The sequence below is a fragment of the Clytia hemisphaerica genome, unplaced genomic scaffold (assembly GCF_902728285.1).
Source record: "Clytia hemisphaerica strain Z4C2 unplaced genomic scaffold, Clytia hemisphaerica genome assembly, whole genome shotgun sequence".
Taxonomy (NCBI): domain Eukaryota; kingdom Metazoa; phylum Cnidaria; class Hydrozoa; order Leptothecata; family Clytiidae; genus Clytia; species Clytia hemisphaerica.
In genome coordinates this window covers 113,127-123,931 of record NW_027103264.1, presented here as the reverse complement: position 1 = coordinate 123,931, position 10,805 = coordinate 113,127, and the positions used below count along the sequence as shown (strand labels likewise).

Below are 10,805 nucleotides of genomic sequence, written 5' to 3'. Positions count from 1 at the left end.
CCCGGGTACTGGCTAATGGTAAAATCAGGAAAACGTTCACACGGGAAATTGCGCGTAGAGAGTGAGGAAAATAATTTGGAAACTCCCATCACAAAACAGTTTCCCCGATTTTACCTTCAATCGATATTTTTCCGCGATATAGATAATGTTTATGCTATATCTTTTCAACGACATAGTTCACTAGTCTAGACTAGATGTAATAGCGCAACATCGAATTAACATCAAAACTAAAATCATTCGGTTAAATTTGTAGATATTGTGATGGCAAAATTGTGGAATGGCTGCGGTAAAATAGAATATAGGTTCGGTCTCATTTAGGAATATAAAATGCTAGAACAATGTTTTAGATAAAATAAAATAAATCTTAACATAAAATAAATATATCAAAAGGGGAACGCTAGAATCGCTGGTGGGCTAGAAAACGCAAGAAGAGTGAGTCCAAATATATAGCAAGTGATTGAAAATAAATGACCTTAAAAAATAGACTAGGCTACAAATGCTAAAGACTACACGTAAGTATCAGATACTAGATCGACTGTGTTGATTAAGTTTGTGACTCGAGGTTGAATTGAATTAGCTTAGAGATTTGGCTAGCGCCTTATCAAAATAAAAATACCAACATTTATCAGCAAAGCTTTCCTTTTTGTCAATTCGTTTGATATCAACAGGCAAGTTGTTGAAGCATTTTGCGGCCTCATGTGCAAAGGTGCCAGTTAGACGAGATGTGTCCTCAATGTCATGTGCGACCAAATTACCATTTCGGAGCTCTCTGTCTGGATCCGGTTGTCTATTGAGTTTGAGGTATGACGGCCAGCTAGGGTTGTGGAGAGCGCTATGGGCAATCTTGGCGATTGTTAGATCAACCATCTCAGAAACTGGTAACCATTCGAGATCGATTACGTCGCTGGTTCTGGCATAACGTTTGAGCACGAAGCCAGCGGCGGCGTTCTGGACTTTCTGAAGACGCTCAATCTGGGCTTTTGTAGCATCGGATAGTAAAGCGATGCCATATGTCAGTTTACTGAGAACCAGTGACTCCATAAGCATCTTGCGCTGCTGCCATGATGCGGTGTTCTTGAATCGTTTTAAGCTACGTAACGTGGCAAAACAAGATCTCATGGTATGGTTGACATGTTCAGTCCAGTCTAGATGCTCATTAAATCTAACACCTAGTCTAGCATGCTAGACGACTTAACTCAGTAAAAAATAGGAAGTAGAAAACTTGTCAGGAGCATCAATATAGTCGTCTAGAATATTTTGTGCACAACAAACTTTTCATAAAAATTCTCTTTTTTCATGTTTTTGGATAACATTTTCAGGGGGTCTTGTTGGTTTGTTTTTTTTTCTTTCACTTAGAAATTCTCATTGGCTGAAATTTTTATTTGTTTATGTATTTTGTTGTATATGATTGTTTTCTCACCCCGCAGAAATCTGCGGTCCCTGCTGGAACTCCCGTAAGCTACGGAAACCACCTTAGCCCAGTCGTTTATTTTAACCATATCCCGACATAAAAATTTCCCGCTTTCAACAAAAACGTTATAAACGACTGGATTCCCAGTCTATCTAACACCTAGAATTTTGAAATTTTTGACCTGTTCAATATCCTGTCCAGCGCTTTTGATAACCGTGACGAGTTCCGCGAGGGAATGGCGTTGTGCAAGTTGTCTGGTCGAAAAGATTGTCATTTTTGTCTTTTTTGTGTTTAGACAAAGATTGTTTTGCTCAGACCAAAGGTTGATGTTGTCTATTTCATTTTGGACCGATTCGATGGTGCTCAGCAGTTCTTGGATCTTTGTGTGTCGGAGTAGCGTAGTATCATCGGCATATAGCAGGTATGTGCTCGGACCGTTGGTGTTTATAGTGGTCACATACAAGTTGAACAAGATCGGGCCAAGTATACTCCCCTGTGGAACGCCAAACTGTACGTCTAATTTGCTCGATGATTTATCGTCGATTTGGGCGTATTGTTTGCGTTCTGATAGATAATCTCTAATCAAATAAAGTACTTTTCGAGAGAAGCCAAGGTTACTAAGTTGTTTTATTAAAGTTCGATAGTCAACGGTGTCAAAAGCCTTTGAGAAATCGGCGAATACAGATAGCGTTACTTCGCTTCTGCTCATTGCAACTTTAATATCGTTTTTCAGCTTGAGTAGGACGGTTATAGTTGAATGCGATTTTCTGAAACCAGATTGACTCTCGAGGTAAATCGATTTTTCTTCGATGTGCTCGGTTAATTGTTGGAGGATAATTCTTTCAAAGATTTTTGACAAGATTGGCAAGATGCTGATTGGTCTGTAGTCTGTCAAGGATTGGGGGTCGGTGACTTTGGGAACTGGGCAAATTCGACTAGTTTTCCATTCTTCTGGGAAGGTCGATGATTGGATACAGTTATTGATGATATCGGTTAGAGGTGATGTGAGATATTGGGATACTGGCTTGATGAATTTTGGAGGGATGTTGTCGGGTCCGGTGGAACAATCTGATCTAAGTTTCTGGATAGCTCTCGAAACTTCATCGTACGTAGCAGGACGGAGATGGAAGCTGTCTGGATGTTCGGGTAGTTCTTCAATGAACGATTTTGAGAGGTCTCCTGCATTGTCCTCATGGCAGTTGAGTTGAAAAGCTTGTTAATTTCGTCTGGATCAACGTCCATGCGTTTTTGTCTGGGATGTAGTAATTTGTTGATGACTTTCAATTTGAGGTTGTTCCTCACGTTTCTTAGTTGGTCAAGTTGTTCATTGTTGCGGTTATTTTTCAAATTTAGCCGTAGTTCATTTTTCTGCCGTTGTAAATCTCGGACATCAAGATCTTTCATCCATGGGGACGAAGGACGGGTCTGTTTGATCTTACGTACAGGTGCGTGACGATCGATGCACTCCGTGATAAGTTTATTAAGTGCATTGACTTTGTCTGATGTGTTATCGAAAGCATACACAATGTTTAATGGTAGCTGTTGAAAATCATTGATATAGTCTGCGAGTACTAAAGTTCGTTCGTCTCTAATGTATTTGTGCCGTGGTTCATATCGAGGTTTGTTGGTTTTGAGGATACAAAAAGGTGAATCGTGGTCTGAGATTTCGTCACATAAAACAACATCGCTCGCTATAAGTTTGGTGTCAATGTTTGTGATAACATGGTCGATTAGAGTTTTGGAATTTCGTGTTGGTTGGGCTATAAGTTCTTTGCATGTTATACATTCGAGTCGCTTGGAGTTGATTCTTACTGTCGTGTTGTTACTGTTGAAGTGCAAAGGACGGGTCCTGGGTTAATTTCGACATCTCTGCACAGTAGCAGTCTATTAGAACAGCAATGGTTTGAATAATACGTAATTGGAGCTGAGTAGAAAGTTCTTTTTGATGTAAGTTGTACGTACTTTCGTTGTTGTTGTTGTTGAGCAGTACACGAGTCAGTCAATGTAAACAAAATAATCAGGAGTGAAATGTTCATTTTTTCAATTTCCTGTTGACGTTTAGGATGGAGAATACACCAGAAGATGCAGAATCTGTTCGAGAGTCTTCTTGATGTAAAACTGCTATGATTATCTTCTTTTTCGCGACTTAAACAGCAAAAAACTAATAATTTTTCCACAGAATTAACATAATAATAATAATACGATGCAGACGATACTTGAGGCGTACAAATTTTCGCGAGCAGAAACTTTCGCGATTCTCGCGAATTTTAGCCGATTTCGCGAAAGTAAATGTCTTTGAAAATTCTTGAGAGGGTAATTCGCGAAAGTCAATGCTCGCAAATAAAAAATCTGAAAAGAAAATTTACTCGAATTTCCCTCTTTGATGATAACAAGGATGAAATTTAGTGTAGATATTATGCAAAAAGTCCATCAATTGTGGTTTGAATACATTTGAACGATCAAAACACTAGTTTCATGCACCGAAAACTAGAATTTTCTACCAAAACTATACCTCATTCGCGAAAGTCTATGCCCGCGGAAATTTTTTTTGTCAAATTTGTGAAAGTAAATGTCGTAGAATTTCGTGATTTTTCGACCTTTCGAATGTTTCTGTTCGGGAAAGTTTGTGTACGCCTAAAGTATACAAATAATTTTGGTGTATAACTTTTGATTAGTTGCACTCCATTATCATCAAGAGAGAAGTTTTGAAAAATAAATATGAAAAATTAAATTTCAGGGACATTGCACCTTGCTCACTAAAATGTAACAATTTTTGCATTTATGGTTTGTGACGTGAGAATTTTGAAGCCACTACAGTGCTGCAAACATTCCATTGAAAGATTTTCGAACGTTTGACAAACTGATCAAATCGAACAAGATAAAGGCGACAAAAGTAATTTCTTGTTTTGGTTTTGGTGGATGGTGATTTCCATGATTTATCTTGATAAAGGCGCTCTATACTAGTCATATTACAGTGAAAACGTACGGGTAACACACGGGAACATAAATATGTTCGAGTTTAGGAAACTTAGAAATATTGAGTAAGGTTTATAATTGAACAGACGAGACAACTTGTTCGAGCTACAGAGGTTTGAGTAGTCTAGCAAGCTAGACGACTAATTTATACATAGTAGAAATAAAGCAAAAAGTAATGAATGGAACAATTTTAGTCGTTTAGAAACCTTTGTGCACTAACTCTAAACAAAAGAAAAGTGTCAATATTGCAATTTATAATTTTTTCCTGCTCAAAATAATTCTTGAGAAAAGAAATATGTGTGGATTTGTGTATTGAAAGTTTTTTCATTTGAGTTGATTTCGTTCTGAGAGTTTGTTGTTGCTTGATAAATTGTTTTCTCGCTACGCAAGTTTCTGCGTAGCTAGCCCCTGTATCTATAAGGCTGGAACACCGGATTCTTCCAGTCGTTTATACAAACTTAATCCCGTATTATTATTATTAGTATTGGTATTATTAGTATTACACGCATAATCGTCAGCCGTGCAAAATTACTCGAATCTGATTGGCTTAGAGGAGTGCGATTAATTGTTAATTGCACTATTACCACTTTTTGCACTCTTCGGCGGGGGGACACTTTTGTCCCCTTATTCTTTTCTCTCCCAAGTCCTGTGTCAGAGACTTTTTTTACTATATAATAAAAAAACAAAGACATTTTTTTTCTTCAATATAAAAAAGAACAAAGAAATTTTACGTTACAATAGCTTCTTTTAATTGAAAACAAAGAAAAATTACACTGCAATGTTTTCTTTTTAAACAAAAGAAAAAAAGGAGGTTTTTGACGATTACTAGTACTTATAAACGACTCCGGTCTAAGGTTTGAGTTAAAGAGACTGAAAGGTTTTATTTTTACATAAGTTAGAACAGCGTCCGAGATTCAGAAAAGGCTTTAAAACAGGTTTTCGTAGCTATCCAGCTGTGAGAAAGATTTTTCCTAAAAATGCTCCCAGCAAAATGCTGATGTGACTTAGCACTTAGACCAGCGGCCGAGGTAGTGAATCGTGCCACTTCGTAGGGCGCCACTTAGATTTCAGACACGTATTTCATATCAGGACAGTGTCTGTATGTTATTATATTATTCTGATATAAGCAAAAAATTGTTTATTTCCTCTTTCTGACCAATTTTGTGCCACATCCGTGTCAATTGAATGTGAAAAAGCTTGTGAATTGAAATTGATGAGTAAGCAAACGATATCTAAATTCATTTTTAGGTTATCAGTCTAAACTCGAACTAGATTTAATACCTAATACATTTTGTGAAAGTGTTGAGACTTACTTAGAAATAATTGGCAATTTACAGTTAAAAATGCTCTGAAGTGAAATGGCTTTTTTTAGGGTTCATTTGATAAATTCCATGATGGTGATATTCTAAACATATTCTTAAATTTTTTGGCCAGTCTCGTGAATATTCTTAAAAGTATATTCTTAGAAAAAAAGCGTGTAACCTTAAGGGAACTAATTGTTGCGTAACTAATTTTCGTTATAAAGCTTTTTCACATGCACGTAAAATTTTACTTTAGACCTTATGGAAAATCGCTCGTAAGGCTGTCTTTTGGGAATTTTCCCGACTTTGGGATGGTGGGGAATTTCCCTAAGCTTACGTATTGTTTTAAGGCGTTATCTAGAGTTTGCTTACTTTCAAAAAGTTTTGAACGGAAAGGAAAGTCACGTAAGACCCTCTTAATCGACAAAAACTCTACATATTGTCGGGGAAATTCTCATAAGACAGCATACGAACGATTTTCCGTAAGGTCTAAAGTAAAATTTTACGTACATGTGAAAAAAGCTTCAGAAACACGAGATAGAAGTTATTGGTAAGACGAATTTCTATTTATCCAGAGTCAAAATACCAACGATATCTGCGTTAAAAAATGAAAGCTTCGATACTAGTGGTATTGCTGATTTCGATCATTGCTTGCCAATTGGTGGATGCAAAGAAGGAGAAGAGGAAGCCCCAAAATGATAAAGAAAAAAAACTCTTCAAAGAGCAAATTGAAAAACGCCAGAAAGATGCAAAGAAGAAATTTAAAGATATGAAGAATTCCGATCAGGTGGACCGTATAATGGGCAATTCTATGATGAGAGCAGACAAAAAAGGAGGAAAACTAGCTATTCAAAGAAAAGGACAATATTTCGTTATGAAAATCAAAGAAATTGTAGCAAGACATTCAAATGAAACCGAGGTACAGTTAACACAGATTTTTAGTCTTATAAAATAAGCATATTGAAGAAATTTTCCGGGCCTAAATGTCGCCTTCTACCAAATAGCTTTGAATTTACGTCACACTTTCAGATAGAATCTAATTGATTTAGTCCCATGAAAATTTCACGGAGCTAGCTTGTTACAGTACCCTAAACTCTATAGGTGTCAAGAAGCAGATTCACGTGTTGTTAGTGAGATCTGAAGCTATCAACGGATGGTCTGTTTTAACTCAATTAACTGAAACTCTTGGAAAACACTCCAATGCTTTATTTTAACTTTGTGGTATCCCGTGAAAGATTAGAAAGTGCAAAAGATCTGGTTTCTATTTCCTATGGTTTTTAAAAATTTTGCTTTTCTTCTTTCACGTCACATCAGATCACAAAGACAAAGCTAAAAGATGTCAAGTTCACAATCACTGGAGATAAGAATGATACGTCCACTTATGGTGTCCAAGCCGCTTATGTTCAAATGGTCGGTCGATTACCAAATGGTGGGAATGTCACTCTCCAGCTATTCATGTTCAAAGATGCTGGTAATGTCACAGGTGAAGATGGAAACGTTTATGAACTTGTTGAAGGAGGAACCAAAGCGAATTTAAGAGTGTAAGTAGCTATACTGATAGAAAGCATAATATTCTTTATAGCGTGGCATTTTCAAGTCGTGCATAAGGCCTATGATAACCAATAAGGTATAGTTGAAGACTACATTCGAATCCTCTATGTAGATTTAAAGCCACTTATTTTCTACATAAGTTGTGCGCCCTGCGTGTTTTTCATACAAACGCTAGATTAGATTATTTCCATCTCCCTGGGTTTAAAAATTCTCTTAGTTTCTCCATTACCATATGACTCACAATTCTAACTTTACAATTAAAGGCCTTCCCTTATCCTGAGAACCCATCACCCTGAATTAATATAATTGGGTCTTCCACTTTCACACCTTTACCAAAGTTGAGCGCAATGCTTACCTGTAAGTTACAGGTTTTACATTGTCCGTAAAAGAATTGAGCTATTTGAAAATTTTGAAAAAATTTATTCACTATGGTCATAGAGCCCTTAAACATGAGAACTTTTTTTATCGACGCTTCCTCTCATTCTTCTCGAACGTCCGAAACCTCCCCTTTGCTCTTACTCAAAGTATATTTTAGGTATCATTTCTTTACATCTCTTTCAACCCTATCATTCTTTAGAGAGTGGCCAAACGAAGCTGATCATCTGGACTTGGTGATTGCTGTCCAATGTGGGTTTGATGTGAAAAAAGCCAAGAAAGCTATGAAGGCTATGAAAACACGTGGACGCAAAGGAATGAAAAAGGCGATGAACAGACGTAATCCCGAAACATTCTCCGTCTGCTCCAATGCCCGAATGACCTTTTCACCAGCGGTAAATCATAATGAAATTTCTTGATACTTAATATTCTCATTTCATAAGTAGTTTTAAGTTTGATGAGTATTTTGCTCCTAAACTCCAGAACGTCATGTTGCTAGTACAAAGAAGGCCTCTAAGCTCTGATGATAAGAAATAAGAAAGGTTAAATATCTTATTGGACAGATAATAGATACGAGTCCTTCTATGATTGTTTGATTTTCACTTTTTAGTCTTAAGTAAAGCTAGCTAAAATGAAAATGTAAAGAACTTCTTACGACTCTAGTTATTCATTAAGATATCAACGCTTGCATTTTATGCTTCATCGATTTCAGTACAATACCAGTATGAGCGACAACAGCACTAGTATGGACTACGACATGCCAACTGGTTATCCTAAATCAAAAGAGCTATCCGGTGAAGGCGAATCCGAAATCGTTCTTCGATTTAACGGAACCAGAATTTTTTACGATCCAACTGTAGAAACAGGTGAAGATATTGGCGAAGAAGCCGAATTTGAAGCTTCCAACAACGCCATCTCTCTACACACGCCTAACCTCATCATTGCGGTAGTATTTTCGATGATTTTTTTAAAACTTTTATTGTAATGCAATATATGATAACGAGTTGAATGTTACTTGAACCTTAAACAATGCAATACTGAAATACAACAGACACAAATTCTAAAAAAGATGATACAAAAGTAGTAAGTGTTCTTGACGTAAAGAGTCACCGCTGGCTAGCTATGCTAGAGTAAAGTAAACTGTCTCAATAGTCGCGTAGAATTTCCCCCAAAATTTAAATCTGTCTCAATATAATTGGCATATGCAGTGGAAGAAAGATTTTGATAGTTAGTTTCGATTTCGAACATTTCTTTAGCTTGATTTTAGACATCATCTACAATGATGGTCGAAATATATTGAGAATTAAGCTTATTGCCTCGTTTTTCGAAATTTGGAGTTCGGGCGAGAAAGTCGATTTTGGGCCATCTCTCAAATTCAGTCGGATGTTTCAATTTGGCTCGGGTTTATAGACCTCCAGGCTATATTATAAGCCTTATTGGACCATTTTTGAACTTTTGGATCCTCAGATCTTAAGTCTCAAGTCTCATGTTAAAACTCAGATCAGTTAAAACTCTACAAATCAAATCGATCGTGGTTTCAAAACTTCCCGGTGGATTTCCCTTTTTTCTCAAATATTACGACCATGGTTGTACATTTTTAAAGCTCTGAAGGTCGGGAAAATTTTCAACATCTGGAAGGTTTACATTACGGAATTTTGCGAGACTGCGTCAAGAATTTTGCAGCGGGAGATATCTGCTGGTGTAACCCAGCCCTCGTTTTCGGGGCAGGATTGGCGGGTCCAACTGAAATATTTCTACGTTTACAATAAAGAAGTACGGAGGTACTCAAATTTTGTCGAATTTGTCAAGAATTAAATCAAAACTACCCAAGAACCAACAAGCCATCTTTGTACATTTTTGTTTTTGTTTTATTTATAAGTTTTGATGATTTCGACAGACGATTCGTGATTTGAATAAAAATGTTCGATCATTCGACGAATCTCGTTCGATTTTATTAAGGCACAATTTACACTAGAATAACTAGAAGGAAAAAAGGAGTGATGTGCGTGCGGCGGCGGGTGTTGTGCCGCCGTGGATTATGTGGTGTGTTTGGCTCTTACGACCCAGTCTCTATAGCGGCTTTATTAGAGGGATTTTTAGAGTGTCTCTTATTTTGCTAGCAACTTGCGAATTGAGGTGGAGTCTGGATCGCTTCGAAACCCTTATACAATACGGCTAGTATGGCACTTTTTAGCCTGCTAAATGACTAATAAGTCAAAGGACAAAATGTTTCAAGCCAATCCAATATAACTAGTCATAGCTTTCACTAAATGCCCCCACATAAAGATCATGTCATGCACTTATAAAGCTTTAATGCTTTAAAGATTAAAACATTAAAAAATAATCAGGAATAATTGATTGATTTAATTATTGATTGATTGGTTGATTGATTGATTGATTGATTGATTGATTGATTGATCGAGGCATTTGCTTGAAAAAAAATTATATTCCATTAACAAAATACCTGAAGAATTCGCAGCTTGATAATTTGATAAAATTCAAGGAAAAGCTGGAAAAGCTTCTTAAAAATATATTTCAAAAATTATGGTATCATTAGCTTACAGGTTTTCACATCTCCTGTTTGTTTTTTTCTCCTTAGTTTCTTTCTTACAACAATATATTTCGTGATTATTATTCACTAAATAGACCTTTTCTGATAATGCCGCAGACATCTTAGATTGTAGGCAAAATATACAGTGATGAATAAATCAACAAGGTAACCAATCAAAAATAGCTTTTATTTTTCATTGCTATATTTCAACAATTCTCTATTGCAACTTTGCCTAATAAACAATTTAGTCAAGAGGATACTGCGTATGAAATTTATAAAAAAGTTCTGCGCCATCTTAAATAGGGTGAAATAGAAACCAATCCTAGTTAAGGCCCGGCCTCCACTCGCGTACGCTGTGATTGCACTTTTCAAACAAAATCTTCTATTTTATTGGAAAAATAAAAAAATAAAGGAATGCCATTGTGGTCCATTCAGACGTACAGTTGAGAAAAGTTGAAATGCGCCTAAAATTTTTTTAAAGTGCATAGTACTTTTTCAAGATGCAATCTTTTCTCCAAGCAGTGCAGACAATGAAGAGAGGTGCCTTCAGGAAGCTAGACTTTTTGAGTTTATAGCTATATATACTTTCGCTTTATGGTGTTTCTGTATGACTGCCTGTGTACCTAGTCTAACCACCGTT

At 36.5% G+C, this 10,805-nt stretch overlaps 2 protein-coding genes across 2 annotated transcripts; one reads left to right on the top strand and one right to left on the bottom strand.

The window, feature by feature from the left end:
- Nucleotides 1-573: 573 nt before the first annotated feature.
- On the bottom strand, nucleotides 574-1,119 carry LOC136800778 (uncharacterized). The gene has a single exon (XM_067057438.1). It carries the CDS (start codon nucleotides 1,117-1,119, stop codon nucleotides 574-576), a length of 546 nt encoding a protein of 181 aa, XP_066913539.1.
- Nucleotides 1,120-6,176: 5,057 nt separating this feature from the next.
- On the top strand, nucleotides 6,177-8,684 carry LOC136800870 (uncharacterized). Its single transcript, XM_067057483.1, has 4 exons — nucleotides 6,177-6,607; nucleotides 7,003-7,229; nucleotides 7,817-8,009; nucleotides 8,327-8,684. Exons 1-4 carry the CDS (start codon nucleotides 6,296-6,298, stop codon nucleotides 8,597-8,599), a joined length of 1,005 nt encoding a protein of 334 aa, XP_066913584.1. The 5' UTR covers nucleotides 6,177-6,295; the 3' UTR covers nucleotides 8,600-8,684.
- The last annotated feature ends 2,121 nt before the right edge of the window (nucleotides 8,685-10,805 follow it).

Bases quoted from the DNA above. Each gene is read 5' to 3' on its own strand.
- LOC136800778 (XM_067057438.1), bottom strand. From the start codon at position 1,119: ATGAGATCTTGTTTTGCCACGTTACGTAGCTTAAAACGATTCAAGAAC.
- LOC136800870 (XM_067057483.1), top strand. From the start codon at position 6,296: ATGAAAGCTTCGATACTAGTGGTATTGCTGATTTCGATCATTGCTTGC. The intron at 6,608-7,002 runs GTACAGTTAACA...ACGTCACATCAG, and splicing joins GACATTCAAATGAAACCGAG to ATCACAAAGACAAAGCTAAA. The intron at 7,230-7,816 runs GTAAGTAGCTAT...ATCATTCTTTAG, and splicing joins ACCAAAGCGAATTTAAGAGT to AGAGTGGCCAAACGAAGCTG.